The sequence below is a fragment of the Procambarus clarkii genome, chromosome 27 (assembly GCF_040958095.1).
Source record: "Procambarus clarkii isolate CNS0578487 chromosome 27, FALCON_Pclarkii_2.0, whole genome shotgun sequence".
In the NCBI taxonomy this organism is placed as follows: domain Eukaryota; kingdom Metazoa; phylum Arthropoda; class Malacostraca; order Decapoda; family Cambaridae; genus Procambarus; species Procambarus clarkii.
The window spans coordinates 13,136,559-13,157,966 of NC_091176.1; the positions used below are offsets into that span (position 1 = coordinate 13,136,559).

A 21,408-nucleotide genomic window follows, 5' to 3' on the forward strand; every position below is an offset into this window, starting at 1 on the left:
TGGAACACTCTGAACATCCTCGTCACGGCCCTTGTGGATTTGTTTAAAAAAAAATGGAAGTTCAATAACAAAGAAAAACATAAGGATAGAGAACACAGTCGAAAGCCTATGCAAGGCATCTCCTATATATTCTCAACCAAACTCATTATTATATATATATATTATATATATATATATTATATATATATATATATATATATATATATATATATATATATATATATATATATATATATATATATATATATATATATATATGCAAACAAGCCTGAATGGTCCCCAGGACTATATACAACTGAAAACTCACACCCCAGAAGTGACTCGAACCCATACTGCCAGGAGCAACGCAACTGGTATGTACAGGGATGCCTTAATCCGCTTGACCATCACGACCGGACATAAGGAAGTGATAGCCGAAGCTATTTGAACCACTTCCCCGCCGGCACTCGGATGGTAATCTTGTAACACCCATGATCTCCCCCCCCCTTAGAGTTCACACCCAGGGAAGCCTTCTCCAAGAGGTCAGCCCAGATGACCTCCGGTTTATCTTGTATATTGATTAAAAATTCCTGGGTTAGTCTTAGTCAGCATAGTTTCAAGTATGTAATATTTCATGCAAGGAAATTAGACTCCAGATTCTTATGTGTAAACATCCCTGGATCTCCCCCTTTTGGCCAGGTCAGAGGTCAGTCACACACGTAATTAATAACTCCTCTCTTGAAGAGTGTATGGTGAATGTCAAACAAGCTTTTTGAAATATTTCTTGAGTGTTTGTACACTTTTGGTCTAGCAACAGCAGATCTCCCCCTCCCCCTGTGGGGGTTGTATATAGAGGGCCTGTAGGAATATAGGAGAGGCAGAGGGCGGTACCCCGGGATCGAAAGCGGGGCTGTGAAGAACATCTCAGCCCGGGAGAGAGATAGCTTAAGGTAATGTGTGTGATCTCTGAGTTTTTGTTCCATGTCCAAATTTCTTAACTTTTTGCCAGTGTTAGTGTAGCATTTATAAGTAGTGATTGACATAATTTTGGTCTCAATAAACTCGTTAAATTTCCCGTCTGTGTCAATTGTTGAATCCTCTTAGCCTTTTGGATATAGTGGCTGACAACCGTCCCATAATTAATGACAGTCATAGAAAGTACTCTCCAAGTCAAGCAATGTTTCTTGCCTCGTTGCTTGATATAGTCTCAATGGTCCAAGGCAGATGGTGGCAGCGTATTTCATCCTGTGTTAGCATCTCCTTGTTGGCAGTGTACTTTGTAGTCCCGGTGTAACCATCATATGTCAGCCCATAACAGTGTTACCAAGTGCAACCGATGAGGAAGTGTTACTCAGGATAGTTTAGTGTTCCATTATAGTGGTACATTTTAGTAGTGTTACAATAGAGTGGTGTTACAATGGTGCTAGCGGTGGTCCAATAAATTGTGGGTGTGTTCACACTTTATTGGAGTCCTGCGCGCCGGCGGCTGCTCAGTTGGCCAAGTAGTTGTTTGTTAGTTTAGGCGGGCTCGCGATTTCGTTGCTCGGGGCCACACGTATTTTAAGTGTTATGATTAGTGCGACATACGGGAAACTAGTTGAAAGTTTGGGGTATGCGCGTCGCTCTGAAATCTATGGACAGAAATTAGTTCTCGTTTCTCTTCATAGCTTCCAGGGGTGTACAACCCAGTTATAGGTTGTACAGCAATCTGTTCGGCAGGTTGTCTGGGAAATTATCAGTGGAGGACGCTTACTGATATATTTCTGAGGTACATGGAGTTGCCTCGAGTTCTAGATCTTAACGATAAGGCCGCAGACGGTGCTTCGTCACCTAGAGTGTAGCTGAGTTATCATCATAGAGGGGGTCATGTTGGCAGCGAGACTGACCTCAAACATTCTGGTCGTGAATTGTGTCTTAGGAAGGACGGCTGCTAGTGTTGGATGTTTTTCCCCAAGGGCGGGTCAGACGTAGTTAACAGGCGTAGCTTACCGAGGAACAATCGTAGATTTAATCACCACGAGAGTAGTCTTACAATTAGTTAAGGGAATTCATAATTAATTATACTATAACTTTTTGTTTTATTATTTTACTCAGACTTTTTTATAAGTGTAAGGAATTTCAGTGTCGATAAGGTTGTATGTGCACCTGCCGCCTCATGTGTGCACATATGTGTACATGTGTTTCTCATGCGACGATCTGAGAGATTGTTTATACTAAGTTATCAACACCTGTTTCATCTTGGGCGCGCGGTCATACCTCTCCTCCACTTGGGAAGGTTACTGTCCTATGTCCCTTCATCTTTCTGTAGACGCTCCGCGCGGTGTATATTGTGTGTACAGCGAGTGTGCGTTTGTTCTGATTTACTTTTTAATGTTCATTCGTTACATAGAACATTGTGTTAAATTTTCATGTTAATATGACGCTCGGTGACAAAGTTACAGATATTGTGTTATTTTGTGGAATTATATCTTTATTGGCAATTTGTTTGATTTTATATGTCCACTCCGATGTTATCGGAATGGAAGGGGTTCTCCATAGGGTTGCAATCCCCCTCTATTCCCTCTCAGTTCCTGCCTCAAGTTCCCTACACCTACCCCACCCATTTCCCTCCCACCCTACCCGCCCATGTTCCCTCCACCCACTCTGCTCCACTTCCTCCCACCGTCCCCACTATCCCCACTCAGGGTCACTCCACCCACACCTTGCTTGTTCAGCCCCTCCCCTCTCAGTATTGTCCCACTCCACCCGTCCACCCTCACCCTCCTTCCCCTCAGTTTCCACCCCTCCCGCCCCACCCGGAGTCGCTGTCACTCATCCACGCGCCCTCCACTCTCCCTCCACTTCCACCCTCCCCGCCCTGCGCCCAGTCCCTCAACCCCCCACTAGCCCTCCCCGCCTCCCTCATACCTCCTGTCATATCCTCCCCCTCCGACATTCCCCACCCCCACCCTGCTTCCCCCGCCCATCCCCCCAGTGTTGCCTCCTCGGGAGTAGTTTGTACTTGTGGTAAGATTTCTTATACGTTAAGTAGTATTAGTAAGGAGAAATGTTGGACCTGTCATGGAAAAGGTCATTTTAGGAAAGCGTGTACGAGTGTTCGGCTTAAGGAAGTGCCGTCACCAGATTACTTTAAGGATGGTCGCCCTACTTTTGAAGTCAAGGTTGAGGGTGAGATTTTGATTGCGTTCTTGGACACGGGTAGCCAAGCAACACTCATTAAGAGTTCAGCCTTCAGCAAATTCAAACAAGCACGGCTTAAACGTTGTTATAAACAGCTCACAGCAGTTAATGGGGGACAAATTGACATCTTGGGTCAGGCCACAATTAATTTTGAAATAGGTCATGATGGGTCGTATCCTCACACTTGTACAGTGGTTCAGAATCTTGCTTATCCAGGTGATATCTTGATTGGCATGGATTTCTTACACAGGTTTTCATATTCTCTGTCTGCTGAGAAAGGGGCGAGACATTGCCGGTTGAAATTAGGAACTGTATCCTATCCGGTGACATTGACTGACCATCCCCCGGTTGTAGCTTCCATCCAGCGGAAGCAGAAACATCATGCCAATTACGCGAAATTTTTGTTTCAGTCTCCTCCAGACAATAATAAGAAGTCGTGTATTTTACATGCTTTTGGCAAGCAGACTTGCCCACCACGATCATTTAGGTTCCTTAGGGTGGCCGTGGGTCGTCATATCCAGCCTGGTACTACCCTTCTGGTGGCCGGCAGGTTTGATAAACTATTAATTCCCCACCACTTAATTGTTGTCCTGGATAAAGGTGCCCTCATACCTGTAGTCAATCTCTCACACAAGACCTACCGCTTCAGAGTGGGTGATCGAGTGTCTCAGGGTATTATCTTAGAGGAGACATCGATCTTTCAATCAGATCCATCGGAAACTATTACAGACACTAAGCAATGTGGCGCTCTTAATGTTAGAGACACTAGTAAGACTCCTAGGCACAGCACAACGGTGTTTGCGCCACCTTGCGATACCAACAATTTGAATAAATTAATATCAGCACTAGACTTACAGCACATTCCACAGTTAGAGAGGAAACGGGTGCGGGAAGTTTTGCGTATGTTCCCCAAATTATTTGCAACGGACGACGATCAAATTGGGTTGTTAGACAGAATTGAGCACACCATTCCAACAGGTGATCGCGAGCCCGTGTATACGAGACAGTGGAGGCTCCCGGAACAGGCTAAGAAAACTATCAGAGAGGAGTGTCAGAAGATGTTGAGACAGGGAGTTATAGAACCAAGCACTTCACCATGGTTGTCTCCGGTGGTGCTGGTGCGCAAACCGGATGGTAGTTACCGGTTTTGTGTCGACTATCGGAAAGTTAATGAAATAACAAAGGGGGACGTGTACCCCTTACCGCGGATTCAGGAAATTATAGATCAGTTCGCGGCAGCCAAGTATTTTTCCACTCTGGATGCTAAGTCAGCATATTGGGCTATTCCAGTTGCAGTTAAGGACCGTGAGAAAACAGCATTCTCTGATGGGGTTCACCAGTTTCAGTTTAAGCGCATGCCTTTTGGGCTCAAGACAGCCCCTTCCTCATTTCAGAGGGCTATTAACTACATCCTCAGCCCTGTGCTAGGTAGGCATTCATTAGCATACCTGGATGACGTGGTTATCTACTCTAGGTCGTTTGAGGAGCACCTGCGGGACTTGACTGAGACACTGTCATTGTTAGACAAGGCAGGCTTCAAATTGAATATCCAAAAATGCACCCTGGCATCTCAGAAATTCAAATTTCTGGGGTTCCAGGTGAGCACAGATGGCATCCGCCCTGACCCAGACTCATGCCGCGCCATTGCTGAGATGCCCAGGCCTAGGTCAGCAAGGGATGTGCGCCGGTTTCTGGGAGCAGCCGGATACTTCCGCCGCCATATTGAGGGATTTGCTAGTATAACAGCGCCTTTAACTGACCTTGTAAAGAAGAATGCTAAATTTATGTGGACCTCAGAACACGATGAGGCTTATACTAGGCTCAAAAGTCAATTAATTACCGCCCCAGTATTAGCTGTGCCTGACTTTGATAAGGAGTGGGAGGTGCATACAGACGCTAGTGGTATTGCCATAGGAGGGTGCTTAATGCAGCGTGATTCAGAGAACCATCCTCACCCTGTGGCGTATTTCAGCAGAAAAGTGAAGGGACCTGAAGTTAGATACTCAGCAACAGACAAGGAAGCGCTTGCTGTGGTCGAAAGTGTTCGTTATTTTGAGCCTTACCTATTCCAACGTCATTTTGTTATTTTCACAGATCACAGAGCTCTCACATACATATTTAAAAAGAAAACAAAGTGTCCCCGGATGTCCCGTTGGTCTCATGAGCTGTCAGCTCACTCGTTTCAGATCCTTTATAAGCCTGGACCATCTCATGTTGTGCCAGACACGTTGAGTAGGAACGTCGCGTCAGTTAACGTAAATGTCAACATTGAAACTATTGCAAGTGATAAAATGAGAGAATTTCAAATGGGAGAACAGCGATGGAAGGAAATAATTGAATATTTGGAGGGTGGCCAATACCCTATGAAGAAAGGTAACTTTCCCCTGCAGCATTTTGACCTGCAGAAGGGTGTCCTATATTATGTTAACGACATGAAAGATCGTGCGGTTTACCAGTTAGTCATCCCCGACGTGTTAAGATCATCAGCCGTGAAACTCGCGCATGCATCTAAGATCGCTGGTCACCCTGGGGTCTTTAAGACCTATATGAGAGCTAAAACTTTATTCTATTTTCCTAGGATGTTATCTTATATCACTAAGTTTGTCAGATCGTGTCCGAATTGTCAAAGGAGAAAAGGTACCCCTAAGGTACAGGCGCCACTACAAGAGTTCCCTGACATTTTTGAGCCTTTAGATCGAGTGGGAGCGGATTTGATTGATTTACATAGTAGTCATTCTGGTAATCGCTACGTGTTGGTGCTAGTGGACCATCTGTCCCGGTTCACTACCTTGGTTGCTCTTCCTCGTAAGGACCCCCAGACGGTTGCAGACGCTTTCTTAAGTAAATTTGTCACTGTGTTTGGACCTCCTAAAGTATTAGTATCTGACAGAGGTCAAGAGTTCGTTGGTAACACTTTTAAAGAGGTTTGTAAAATTTTAGAAACAACAACAGCCCTCACGACTGCTTACCATCCGCAAGCAAACGGTATGACTGAAAGAACCAATCGTACAATTAAGGATATGCTAGCAATTCTTGCAGAGAAAGATGCTGCCACCTGGGACGAACAACTCCCCTATGTTCAACTAGCCTTGAACACTGCCATTCATCAGTCAATTAACACACAACCACTGCTGCTTTTCACGGGGCGCTCATGTAACTTCCCATCAGGTCTGCTTAACAGACACGAGGTTGTGTGCGGTGAGGATTATCCTTCAGAAATCCTCTCTAAAATGAGAAATGCTTGGAGGATTGCTGCTGAGGCTTCTAAGACAGCGAGGAGCCGGTATGCGCACTATTATGATAAGATGGTTCAACCGTTGACACTTAGAGAGGGAAGCTTGGTTATGAGGTTAAATGAAAAGGCTCCTGCCAATCAAAGTAGGAAGCTAGCACCTAGATGGCGTGGACCATATAGAGTAATTAAGAAGCTTGGACCAGTTAATTTTCTGATCAGGGGAATCTTTGATGACCAGGGTGACACAACTATTCATGTCAACAAATTAAAGTGTTACGTTGCCAGGGAGGAACTGGAACTGCCTTCAGCGATTCCCATTCCTGACCCTTCTGAGTTGACTGACCCAGCTGGGCTTGTCCAGGATGGAGAGGAGGACCTTCTGTCAACTCTCATTGGTACCCAGGGTCAGCCTTGCCACCCTATGTTAACGAGGTCACGGGCGAGGCAGGGAGAGTTTCAGTAAACTGTCTCGTCCCTTAGTAGTTGTTTGTTTTAGCAGAGTTTTTAAACTGGCAATTGTTTTGAGATTTTGTCAGGGAATGTATTCAGAGAGCATGCCTTACCTACCCTTGGGCTGTACCCTGTCACCAAAGCCCAGGGAAGAGTCCTTGCTTCCGCCAGTCGGAGAGTTATTCTGTCTTCCCCAGGTCTGCTTGTCCACACCGCTCTGTCCCCGGTACCAGCTACTCGTGAACCAACATTGAGGCCAGAGAGGTCACCCCTCTGGTACATTGGTGAGGGGGTTACGTTACACCCCACCCCCCTCCCAACACTCCCGGTAACCCCACCACTCGGTTACCTGGGATGTGATAATGACACCATTCACCCAGCCGACACCTCCCACCACACGAGGTTGTCCAGGCCAGAGTTCCTGCCAGCAGAGCACAGCTGTCCAGACGTCAACGTACCATGGTGGGCCCCAGTCTTGCAGTTCATCATCAGAGGCACCCACCTGCCTGCTGCGACACACCGTGCAGGCACACCGGAAGTGGAGGCGCGAGGTCAACAAGCGGGTATGCCAGCAGCAGTCACCTACCAGTTCCCCCTCGACCTTGGGGATGCCACATCACTGACTCCACCAAGATGCGCAACGAGGCGGTCACATTCCAACGGCACCTCCCTACTGAATGTGCTTGACTCGCCAATAGGGTGCACGTTTCGCACCATCGGCCCAAGGTCAGGCACATTAGGGCATGCGCGATAAGGCGTACCGGCTTAGTAGAATGTGACACAAGCAACGCCTGTGTAGTGATGGGCCCCAGGAGCTGAAGTCGGGATCCACCTGGCCTGCCGCCACGCCACCCACGCCCCAACACCTGCACCTGCTTACTTCTGTTGCAAGACATCGTTGACGTCACACTCTCTGCCCTGCTGTCACGACTCCTGCTATGTAGCTGATGTCACTCATCATCGACCGTCAGCTTCAAGCAACTGGAAGTGAGATGTGCCTCCATACATCTCTCCCGACACCGTTCACCTGTGACCGGCCAAGTCCCCGGCCGCTGTCACTTGCCGCTGCTCTTCACACCACCACCTTCGAGCAGTTTGATAGCTTGACGAGGAGTCTGTCACCAGTAGACTCGCTCTGTCACCAGACGTACCCCCAGAGCTGTTACAAGAAGATCTCAGGGTATATGCAGGCATCATCGACGGGCAGACGCTGGACCAACATCAGGTCTTCTACATCGGGCCTCCAACATCGTCACCAACATCAGGTCTCCAACATCACGTCACCAACATCAGGTCACCAACATCAGGTCTCCAACATCGCCGCCAACATCGGGTCTCCAACATCAGGCCACCACGCGAGAGTATAACGGATGCACGATAGAAAACGCGTATATAAACACGAACATTAATGTGTCAAGATTTACGAATGATGGTTCAGAGAAATGACTCTATTATTAACGGTGTCAAATAGTTTTGTCTAATTGGGTTAAAAGTGTGACATTTATGGGGATGTAAAGTAACTAGGCCTAGAAAAAGTGGTCCTAGACAGTGTTCTTAGCTAGAGGACTTGGGTCTCTAGCACAAACTTTATCGTGAAGTTTATTTTGTTTCATGTATGTATCTAGGTGATAAGTCTGTCCTGGTGATGAGTGTCCAGGTTTTCTGGGTGGTACCAGTGTATGGGTACATAATTTGTTTTTTATTTGCATGTCTTTTTATTTCATTAAAATGTTGTAATGTTAAGTAATGTTTCTGTTGTGGTAAGAGGTAGTCTTACTATCAGTGTGTGCAGGGTGCATGGAGATTGACCCTGGCACTATTGTCTTGTGCGGTATATGGATTGGCCCACAAGTATTCTGTTAACGTACGGTTCTATTGATGAGTCTTCATGTCTATTGTTGTATTTTTACCATGTTTTATAACTTGTATAACTCATAGGTTTGGCTGTGGGTCGTGAGGTACCCAGCAGATGTTTGGGGTATGCCCACTTAGGTATAATGTTTCCTGTTATTTTTAATTACTTAGATTTAAATGTTAGAGTAGGAATATTACATATATATATTTTTTTTTCATGTTGCTGATCATTTTTTGTATGTTGTGTTCTTCAGACCTTCTGAGGAAGACTTGCTAGCCTGCCTAGTGTGCAGGCAGGATATGTCATTATTTCATAGTATTCCTTATTGCCATGTATTGTAATTCAGGGTTGTATTATGTAGCCTTGTGTTATTCCTTGTATTTTAACATTATATTACTTTTAGTTACTTGTAATTTTCCTGTTCCGTTAGGAATTTTTTTTTTTTTTTTTATGTCATGCTAGTTTTAAGGCGATTTTTTTGTTTTGGTCTTCCAGCCTTCTGAGGGAGCCTTGCTGGACTGCCTCGGGTGCAGTCGGGATTTGTTTTTTTTCATTGTTACTTTATTGTCATATTAGGATATCGGAATGGTATCATGTGTGACGGTATCATTGCTTGTACTTTTGCCAAGGTATTTTTTTTGTACTTTTGTTTCTTTCATTATACATTTATGTTTTGTTCTTACTGCAGTATAACTGTATAATGTACTTTGCTTCATGTTAATTTAGTTAGCTTACTTTTATCATTATGTCACTGGCAATTTTTTTTTCTTTTTAGGGTTAGTTGTGGTATTTTGGATGATTTAGGATAAGACAAAATTGGGCTTAATTATCATACACCCGATTTTGTCTTAACTCCGGGGAAAGGGAGCTGTAACACCCATGATCTCCCCCCCCCCCTTAGAGTTCACACCCAGGGAAGCCTTCTCCAAGAGGTCAGCCCAGATGACCTCCGGTTTATCTTGTATATTGATTAAAAATTCCTGGGTTAGTCTTAGTCAGCATAGTTTCAAGTATGTAATATTTCATGCAAGGAAATTAGACTCCAGATTCTTATGTGTAAACATCCCTGGATCTCCCCCTTTTGGCCAGGTCAGAGGTCAGTCACACACGTAATTAATAACTCCTCTCTTGAAGAGAGTATGGTGAATGTCAAACAAGCTTTTTGAAATATTTCTTGAGTGTTTGTACACTTTTGGTCTAGCAACAGCAGATCTCCCCCTCCCCCTGTGGGGGTTGTATATAGAGGGCCTGTAGGAATATAGGAGAGGCAGAGGGCGGTACCCCGGGATCGAAAGCGGGGCTGTGAAGAACATCTCAGCCCGGGAGAGAGATAGCTTAAGGTAATGTGTGTGATCTCTGAGTTTTTGTTCCATGTCCAAATTTCTTAACTTTTTGCCAGTGTTAGTGTAGCATTTATAAGTAGTGATTGACATAATTTTGGTCTCAATAAACTCGTTAAATTTCCCGTCTGTGTCAATTGTTGAATCCTCTTAGCCTTTTGGATATAGTGGCTGACAACCGTCCCATAATTAATGACAGTCATAGAAAGTACTCTCCAAGTCAAGCAATGTTTCTTGCCTCGTTGCTTGATATAGTCTCAATGGTCCAAGGCAGATGGTGGCAGCGTATTTCATCCTGTGTTAGCATCTCCTTGTTGGCAGTGTACTTTGTAGTCCCGGTGTAACCATCATATGTCAGCCCATAACAGTGTTACCAAGTGCAACCGATGAGGAAGTGTTACTCAGGATAGTTTAGTGTTCCATTATAGTGGTACATTTTAGTAGTGTTACAATAGAGTGGTGTTACAATCTTGGGCATAGCATTTTATCAAATCACCTCATTCTAGCTTCGGCTATCACTTCCTTATGTCCGGTCGTGATGGTCAAGCGGATTAAGGCGTCCCTGTACATACCAGTTGCGTTGCTCCTGGCAGTATGGGTTCGAGTCACTTCTGGGGTGTGAGTTTTCAGTTGTATATAGTCCTGGGGACCATTCAGGCTTGTTTGCATTTGTGTTCCTCACGTGTGCCCCAAAGAATGAGGTGATTTGATAAAATGCTATGCCTAAGATTACCATCCGAGTGCCGGCGGGGAAGTGGTTCAAATAGCTTCGGCTATCACTTCCTTATGTCCGGTCGTGACGGTCAAGCGGATTAAGGCGTCCCTGTACATACCAGTTGCGTTGCTCCTGGCAGTATGGGTTCGAGTCACTTCTGGGGTGTGAGTTTTCAGTTATATATATATATATATATATATATATATATATATATATATATATATATATATATATATATATATATATATATATATATATAACACAACACCTATACCTCCTATTAGACTATTTTACAGGAACTTCTTTTCCACAGCTCATAAAACGGAGGAAAGGGTCCTGAAAGATATTGTTAATAGAAACGTTATCCCTACAGACAAAAATCAGAGGATACAACTGACGATTTACTATAAAACCAGAAAAACGGCCAGCCTACTCATGAGAAACTCTCCAGACACAAAACAGAACGCTTTAAAAGAGACTAACGTCGTCTATGCCTTCAAATGCCCTCTTGGGGACTGTAAGCTAAAAAAACCCAGTATATAGGCAAGACAACAACATCTCTTTCTAGGCGTTTAACGATGCATAAGCAACAGGGCTCCATTAAGGAACATATAATCTCTTCCCACAACCAAACCATCGCCAGAGAAATCCTAGTAAACAACACAGAAATCATCGATAGATACAGCGATAGCAGGCGGCTTGACGTTTGCGAGGCACTACACATCAAGAAGTCAACACCAGCAATCAACAGCCAATTAATGCACAACTATATTCTACCCACCTCAAGACTCCGCTCCAATATAGAAGCATCAAGAAATATGGTCCAATAGGCTTTCTACAATCACTTCTATTCAATACCCATTGTTTCGTGTTCTGTCTTGTGTTGATGAAATTAATACCCTATTAATGCCACCTCTTGTTCTGTCTTGTGTTGATGAAATTAATACCCTATTAATGCCACCTCACCCCATCCACCTCTCTCAAATGTAGATATAAAAACAAAATCGGAGATGCGTAAGTTCTATTCAGTTGTGTATTTGTAAACTAAAGTCTTTGAAAATGTAATAAGTTTTACGAAACGCGCTCGTGTCGCGTCAGACTAGAAATAAAAATGAATTTTGGAGAATTGATTTATGATTTACCTCCAACAGTGAAAAGAAATGTACGAAAGATTGAGAAAATTCGTGTTAGAATTATTAATCTTACTTTTTCGGTCATATTTAATAATATATAGCTATATATATATATATATATATATATATATATATATATATATATATATATATATATATATATATATATAGCTATATATGTATATATATATATATTATATATATATATATATATATATATATATATATATATATATATATATATATATATGTCTAATCTACGCTTGAAACAACAAATCTAGCGATCACACGTATATTATGTACAATTGTGGCTGCCACAATAAGATCACTGTCTGATAACACTCAACTGCGATACCTCAATAAGAATCTGGTACCTTGAAATTGCACGGTACATCAAAGCAAACTCCACTATTACCGTAACCCTAAAAATGCAATTTTGCGCGAAATATTTTGCCTATTAAAAGAACTTAATTACTATATAGTATATATATATATATATATATATATATATATATATATATATATATATATATATATATATATATATATATATATATATATATATATATATATAGAAAGTAGGAAAGTAGAGTTGGAAATTCTGTTGGACGACATATTCGACCTCGAGACACAAAAGAAGGTCACTACCAAAGATACCTTACAAGCAGAACTTATTGCAGAAGGAGGAAAGAATCGAGGCAACTACAGAAGCACCATACTGTCCCCCGAGCTTAAAGCGGCAGCTAAAAGCCTTCGTGAGAACAAGGAGATAGTTGTCAGGAGAGGTGACAAGTCGCCAATATATGTCATTCTTAAAAAAGACGAATATCTGGCGAAAATGAACATCATACTCTCTGACCAAACAAAGTTCCAAAGGGTAACGAAGGACACTACAGCCGAATTAAAAGCAAAGGTCAACAAACTGATCGAAACTGTAAACGCCAAGAAATCCGGACTCCACCTGCCAAAGATCATTGGGGAATATAAACCTGGATATGCGTATGGAAATGTCAAGACGCACAAGCCTGGAAACCCACTTCGGCCAATCATTAGCCAGATACCCACACCCACGTACAGACTGGCAAAGCGACTCAACGGCCTGCTGACTCCTTATGTTCCTTGCGCCTTCAGCCTGAAGTCTCCAAAGGAATTTGTGGACTTACTGCGGGGCACACGGGCCACAGGGATAAGAGCCTCGTTGGACGTAGAATCGCTGTTTACCAACGTACCTGTGGACGAGACAATCGGAATGATAGCCGACAGAGTGTATCGTGATCCAGCCTGTACTCCTCTTGACATGCCAGAAAGTATTCTGAGGAAACTACTCCAAGCTTGTACTAAAGAGGCACCCTTCTTGAGCCCGGATGGGCACATGTATAAGCAAGTAGATGGGGTCGCCATGGGTTCTCCCCTAGGCGTCCTGTTTGCAAACTTCTACATGGGTACCATCGAGCAAAAAGTCTTAGTCGACATGAACTTGAAACCGGCCATATACTGCAGGTATGTTGACGACATTTTTACACAGGTACCTGATGTCAGACATCTGCAGAAGCTGAAGGAGGCATTTGAGCAGAGTTCCGTGCTGCGTTTCACTTACGAGACGGAAAAGGATGGGAAGCTGCCTTTTCTAGATGTAACAGTCATGGAAAAGGGCGGAGGTTTCCACACTGCAGTCTACACTAAGGAAACAAACATAGGAATGTGCCTAAATGCCAACAGCGACTGCCCTGACAGGTACAAGAGGAGTGTTGTTAACGCATACGTCGACCGTGCTCTCAGCCACAGCTCAGAATGGAAGCAAGTCGACGAAGAACTCTGTAGGGTAAGGCAGGTCCTAGTCAATAACGGCTTCTCCAATGGTTTCATCGAAGACATCATAAGAAGGAAAGTGAAAAGCCATGCAACCTCTGAAGAGACAACTAACACAACACCTATACCCCCTATTAGACTATTTTACAGGAACTTCTTTTCCACAGCTCATAAAACGGAGGAAAGGGTCCTGAAAGATATTGTTAATAGAAACGTTATCCCTACAGACAAAAATCAGAGGATACAACTGACGATTTACTATAAAACCAGAAAAACGGCCAGCCTACTCATGAGAAACTCTCCAGACACAAAACAGAACGCTTTAAAAGAGACTAATGTCGTCTATGCCTTCAAATGCCCACTTGGGGACTGTAAGCTCCAAAAAACCCAGTATATAGGCAAGACAACAACATCTCTTTCTAGGCGTTTAACGATGCATAAGCAACAGGGCTCCATATAATAATAATAGAACATATAATCTCTTCCCATAACCAAACCATCGCCAGAGAAATCCTAGTAAACAACACAGAAATCATCGATAGATACAGCGATAGCAGGCGGCTTGACGTTTGCGAGGCACTACACATCAAGAAGTCAACACCAGCAATCAACAGCCAATTATTGCACAACTATATTCTACCCACCTCAAGACTCCGCTCCAATATAGAAGCATCAAGAAATATGGACCAATAGGCTTTCTACAAACACTTCTATTCAATACCCATTGTTTCTGTTCTGTCTTGTGTTGATACTTTTAATACCCTATTAATATCCCCTCCTGTTCTGTCTTGTGTTAATGCCACATCACCCTTCCCACCTCACTCAAATGTAGATATAAAATCAGAGATACGTTCTAATCAGTTGTGTATTTGTGAAGTCTTTGAAAATGTAATAAGTTTTACGAAACGCGCCCGTGTCGCGTCAGACTAGAAATAAAAATGAATTTTGGAGAAGTGATTTTTGATTTACCTCCAACAGTGAAGCGTAATGTACGAAAGATTGAGAAAATTCGTGTTAGAATTATTAATCTTACTTTTTCGGTCATATTTAATAATATATGTCTACAGGAAAGACTGCTACCAAAATATACTAATATATATATATATATATATATATATATATATATATATATATATATATATATATATATATATATATATATATAGTATATATATATATATATATATATATATATATATATATATATATATATATATATATATATATATATATATATATATATATATATATATATATATATATAGGCACTTATTGTACAAGTCTTAAACAGAACTGTAATTTCTCGAATGGAATTACGTCCAAGTATGACTAGGCCCAAGGGAGAGACATGCGTGTGTACTAACCGTGTCGGAGATGTTGAGGGTCCAGACGCCGGAGGGATCCTCACCCCAGGTGTGGACAGTCATGAAGGCCCATCTGGTGAACCCCTTGGAGGACCTGTCACTCACCCGCTCCGTCAGCAGGGTTGATGCCGTCCCTGTGGTAAACACACATCACTCAAGTGTATTACACATTAACCACTCTATCATCCATTCATGCAACACTACCAAATCATCTTCAGACCAAGTTTATTAATAAAACGAACTGATGACTTCTGAGACCATTTTGAGCATCTGTAACATTTTCAACAACCACTCACAGGATGGGAATGGGGTTAACTACCACTCACAGGATGGGAATGGGATTAACTACCACTCACAGGATGGGAATGGGGTTAACTATCACTCACAGGATGGGAATGGGATTAACTACCACTCACAGGATGGGAATGGGATTAACTACCACTCACAGGATGGGAATGGGGTTAACTACCACTCACAGGATGGGAATGGGATTAACTACCACTCACAGGATGGGAATGGGATTAACTACCACTCACAGGATGGGAATGGGATTAACTACCACTCACAGGATGGGAATGGGGTTAACTACCACTCACAGGATGGGAATGGGATTAACTACCACTCACAGGATGGGAATGGGATTAACTACCACTCACAGGATGGGAATGGGGTTAACTACCACTCACAGGATGGGAATGGGATTAACAACCACTCACAGGATGGGAATGGGGTTAACTACCACTCACAGGATGAGAATGGGGTTAACTACCACTCACAGGATGGGAATGGGGTTAACTACCACTCACAGGATGGGAATGGGATTAACAACCACTCACAGGATGGGAATGGGGTTAACTACCACTCACAGGATGGGAATGGAGTTCATAATAAAAGATCTAAACTAACACACTGGGGTCTAATGTGGTAATGAAGACTCACCCTGGAGGATGGTGAGTGTGACTATGAACTCACCCTGGGGACTGGTGAGTGTGACTATGGACTCACCCTGGGGACTGGTGAGTGTGACTATGGACTCACCCTGGGGACTGGTGAGTGTGACTATGGACTCACCCTGGGGACTGGTGAGTGTGACTATGGACTCACCCTGGAGGATGGTGAGTGTGACTATGGACTCACCCTGGGGACTGGTGAGTGTGACTATGGACTCACCCTGGGGACTGGTGAGTGTGACTATGGACTCACCCTGGGGACTGGTGAGTGTGACTATGGACTCCCCCTGGGGACTGGTGAGTGTGACTATGGACTCCCCCTGGGGACTGGTGAGTGTGACTATGAACTCACCCTGGGGACTGGTGAGTGTGACTATGAACTCACCCTGGGGACTGGTGAGTGTGACTATGGACTCACCCTGGAGGATGGTGAGTGTGACTATGGACTCACCCTGGGGACTGGTGAGTGTGACTATGGACTCACCCTGGGGACTGGTGAGTGTGACTATGGACTCACCCTGGGGACTGGTGAGTGTGACTATGGACTCACCCTGGGGACTGGTGAGTGTGACTATGGACTCCCCCTGGGGACTGGTGAGTGTGACTATGAACTCACCCTGGGGACTGGTGAGTGTGACTATGAACTCACCCTGGGGACTGGTGAGTGTGACTATGAACTCACCCTGGGGACTGGTGAGTGTGACTATGAACTCACCCTGGGGACTGGTGAGTGTGACTATGGACTCACCCTGGGGACTGGTGAGTGTGACTATGAACTCACCCTGGGGACTGGTGAGTGTGACTATGAACTCACCCTGGGGACTGGTGTGACTATGGACTCACCCTGGGGACTGGTGAGTGTGACTATGAACTCACCCTGGGGACTGGTGAGTGTGACTATGGACTCACCCTGGGGACTGGTGAGTGTGACTATGGACTCACCTTGGGGACTGGTGAGTGTGACTATGAACTCACCCTGGGGACTGGTGAGTGTGACTATGAACTCACCCTGGGGACTGGTGTGACCATGGACTCACCCTGGGGACTGGTGAGTGTGACTATGAACTCACCCTGGGGACTGGTGAGTGTGACTATGAACTCACCCTGGGGACTGGTGTGACTATGGACTCACCCTGGGGACTGGTGAGTGTGACTATGAACTCACCCTGGGGACTGGTGAGTGTGACTATGGACTCACCCTGGGGACTGGTGTGACTATGGACTCACCCTGGGGACTGGTGAGTGTGACTATGAACTCACCCTGGGGACTGGTGAGTGTGACTATGAACTCACCCTGGGGACTGGTGAGTGTGACTATGGACTCACCCTGGGGACTGGTGTGACTATGGACTCACCCTGGGGACTGATGAGTGTGACTATGGACTCACCCTGGGGACTGGTGAGTGTGACTATGGACTCACCCTGGGGACTGGTGAGTGTGACTATGAACTCACCCTGGGGACTGGTGAGTGTGACTATGAACTCACCCTGGGGACTGGTGAGTGTGACTATGAACTCACCCTGGGGACTGGTGAGTGTGACTATGAACTCACCCTGGGGACTGGTGAGTGTGACTATGAACTCACCCTGGGGACTGGTGAGTGTGACTATGAACTCACCCTGGGGACTGGTGTGACTATGGACTCACCCTGGGGACTGGTGAGTGTGACTATGAACTCACCCTGGGGACTGGTGAGTGTGACTATGGACTCACCCTGGGGACTGGTGAGTGTGACTATGGACTCACCTTGGGGACTGGTGAGTGTGACTATGAACTCACCCTGGGGACTGGTGAGTGTGACTATGGACTCACCCTGGGGACTGGTGTGACCATGGACTCACCCTGGGGACTGGTGAGTGTGACTATGAACTCACCCTGGGGACTGGTGAGTGTGACTATGAACTCACCCTGGGGACTGGTGTGACTATGGACTCACCCTGGGGACTGGTGAGTGTGACTATGAACTCACCCTGGGGACTGGTGAGTGTGACTATGGACTCACCCTGGGGACTGGTGTGACTATGGACTCACCCTGGGGACTGGTGAGTGTGACTATGAACTCACCCTGGGGACTGGTGAGTGTGACTATGAACTCACCCTGGGGACTGGTGAGTGTGACTATGGACTCACCCTGGGGACTGGTGTGACTATGGACTCACCCTGGGGACTGATGAGTGTGACTATGGACTCACCCTGGGGACTGGTGAGTGTGACTATGGACTCACCCTGGGGACTGGTGAGTGTGACTATGAACTCACCCTGGGGACTGGTGAGTGTGACTATGAACTCACCCTGGGGACTGGTGAGTGTGACTATGAACTCACCCTGGGGACTGGTGAGTGTGACTATGAACTCACCCTGGGGACTGGTGAGTGTGACTATGAACTCACCCTGGGGACTGGTGAGTGTAACTATGGACTCACCCTGAGGACTGGTGAGTGTGACTATGGACTCACCCTGGGGACTGGTGAGTGCGACTATGGACTCACCCTGGGGACTGGTGAGTGTGACTATGGACTCACCCTGGGGACTGGTGAGTGTGACTATGAACTCACCCTGGGGACTGGTGAGTGTGACTATGGACTCACCCTGGGGACTGGTGAGTGTGACTATGGACTCACCCTGGGGACTGGTGAGTGTGACTATGGACTCACCCTGGGGACTGGTAAGTGTGACTATGGACTCACCCAGGGGACTGGTGAGTGTGACTATGAACTCACCCTGGGGACTGGTGAGTGTGACTATGAACTCACCCTGGGGACTGGTGTGACTATGGACTCACCCTGGGGACTGGTGAGTGTGACTATGGACTCACCCTGGGGACTGGTGAGTGTGACTATGAACTCACCCTGGGGACTGGTGAGTGTGACTATGGACTCACCCTGGGGACTGGTGAGTGTGACTATGAACTCACCCTGGGGACTGGTGAGTGTGACTGGACTCACCCTGGGGACTGGTGAGTGTGACTATGGACTCACCCTGGGGACTGGTGAGTGTGACTATGAACTCACCCTGGGGACTGGTGAGTGTGACTATGAACTCACCCTGGGGACTGGTGAGTGTGACTATGGACTCACCCTGGGGACTGGTGAGTGTGACTATGGACTCACCCTGGGGACTGGTGAGTGTGACTATGGACTCACCCTGGGGACTGGTGAGTGTGACTATGGACTCACCCTGGGGACTGGTGAGTGTGACTATGGACTCACCCTGGGGACTGGTGAGTGTGATGGTGAGGGCGCCCCTCCTGGTGTAGTTGACGGTGGCCACCAGCTGGACATGCTCGAGGGAGATCACTTCGTTGTCCCCGCCCTTACACCCGTCGCTGGCGAATTCCACCATAACCCATCCTCTGCTCTCCAGGGCATCACCCGACCTGTCTCCGGATCACAGAAACGTTCATTTATTGCTTATTGCATAATGCCAGCTTCAGTTGCAATGCAAGAGGAATACCTCAGAGCGGATATAAATAATCTTTGTACAATATCTCTATATCTCTTAACTCAGGTAATGCTGGAAGCAGCTGGGCACTGCTACAGGTCACCGATAGTTACGCACGAGGAGCAGAACAAATGCTACAAAACTACAAAGCAAAGGAGAGGAGGCAAACACTCTTGTCCTTTCTTACTTTAGTGACTTGAAACATATATGTAAGAATACATAAGAAGTAATGTTGAAGAATGATGGACACATTTACAACATTCTCAATTGTATGTAGACTTCAATTAGACAATTAATGTATGTAGACAATTCAATTAGTACTCAATTAGACAATTAAGGTAGCACAAACAATTCTGCAGTTATATGGACAACCTGATCTACTGAACCGATGGCTTACTGGGCGGCAAGTGAGTTGCTTGGTGCGCCTATAGCTACAGCAGTAAGATTGATGAAGATTAAGCCACCCAAGAGGTGGCACGGGCATGAATAGCCCGTCACACAATAGTAGTACTACTCCTCACCTATGTTTTAATTAGTAGATATTTGAATAAGAGTTAAAAGCTTCTAGTAACCGCAGTTTGTGTGAAGGAGGGTCCCTGTCCTCAGACTAACACCTCGTTCACTGTCCCTCGATGTAACACCCCTACTAGTGTAACACCACTACTAGTGTAACACCCCTACTAGTGTAACACCACTATAAAATATATACTAAACTAATAATGTAACACTTCTTGAGGTTATCTTGAGATGATTTCGGGGCTTTTTAGTGTCCCCGCGGCCCGGTCCTCGACCAGGCCTCCACCCCCAGGAAGCAGCCCGTGACAGCTGACTAACACCCAGGTACCTATTTTACTGCTAGGTAACAGGAGCATAGGGTGAAAGAAACTCTGCCCAATGTTTCTCGCCGGCGCCTGGGATCGAACCCAGGACCACAGGATCACGAGTCCAGCGTGCTGTCCGCTCGGCCGACCGGCTCACTTAAATACTTATCCTGAGTAACACTTCCCATCGGTTGCACTTGGTAACACTGTTATTGAACACTGTAATATGAGCTGACATATGATGGTTACACCGGAACTAAAAGGTACACTGCCAACAAAGAAATGCTACACAGGATTAAAAAAATACGCTGCCACCATCGAGACTATATCAAGCAACGAGGCAAGAAACATTGCTTGACGTGGAGAGTACTTTCAATAACTGTCATTAATTATGGGAAGGTTGTCAGCCACTATATCCAAAAAGCTAAGAGGATTCAACAATTGACACAGACTGGAAATTTAACACGAGTTTATTGAGAACAAAATTATGCTAATCACCAATTATAAATCCTACTCTAACACTGGCCAAGAGTTAAGAAATTTAGACATGGAACAAAACCTCAAAGATCACACACATTACCTTAAGACCGCTGTCTCTCCATCCGGTGGATTCACTCTGTCTCTCCCTGGCTGTGAGATGTTCTTCACAGACACACTCCCGACCCCGGTGTCCCGCACTCTGTCCCTAAGTGATTGATTGATGATTGATGAAGATTAAGCCACCCAAAAGGTGGCACGGGCATGAATAGCCCGTAAGTGGTGGCCCTTTTAACCCATTACCAGTATCAAGAGCTGATACTGGAGATCTGTGGAGGTGCGAATGCACCCTGCATGACGGGAGATGTCTCCCTTGTGAATGTGTTAAGATGAAGATGAAGCCACCCAAAAGGTGGCACAGGCATGAATAGCTCGTAAGTGGTGGCCCTTTTGAGCCATCACCAGTATCAATAGATGATACTGGAGATCTGTGGAGGTGCGACTGCACCCTGCGTGACGGGAGATGTCTCCCGGACCAAATGGTGACCAGATGGTGTGTCCCTAAGTCTCTACAGGACCAATATATATACACCCCCCCAAAAAAAAGGGGGAAGGGGGAGATTTACTGTTGCTACCTAGATCGAAGGTCGGGCCACAC

At 45.4% G+C, this 21,408-nt stretch overlaps 1 protein-coding gene across 1 annotated transcript in view; it reads right to left on the bottom strand.

Moving 5' to 3' along the window:
* The window catches only part of LOC123762676 (neuroendocrine convertase 1), a 41,521-nt gene that overhangs the window by 3,617 nt on the left and 16,496 nt on the right, over positions 1-21,408 (bottom strand). Inside the window, exons 10-11 of the mRNA XM_045749339.2 lie at positions 19,221-19,387; positions 15,061-15,194 (exon numbers count right to left, since the gene is read on the bottom strand). Of these exons, the coding sequence (XP_045605295.2) occupies positions 15,061-15,194; positions 19,221-19,387 (301 nt within the window). The remainder of the gene's footprint in view (positions 1-15,060; positions 15,195-19,220; positions 19,388-21,408) is intronic.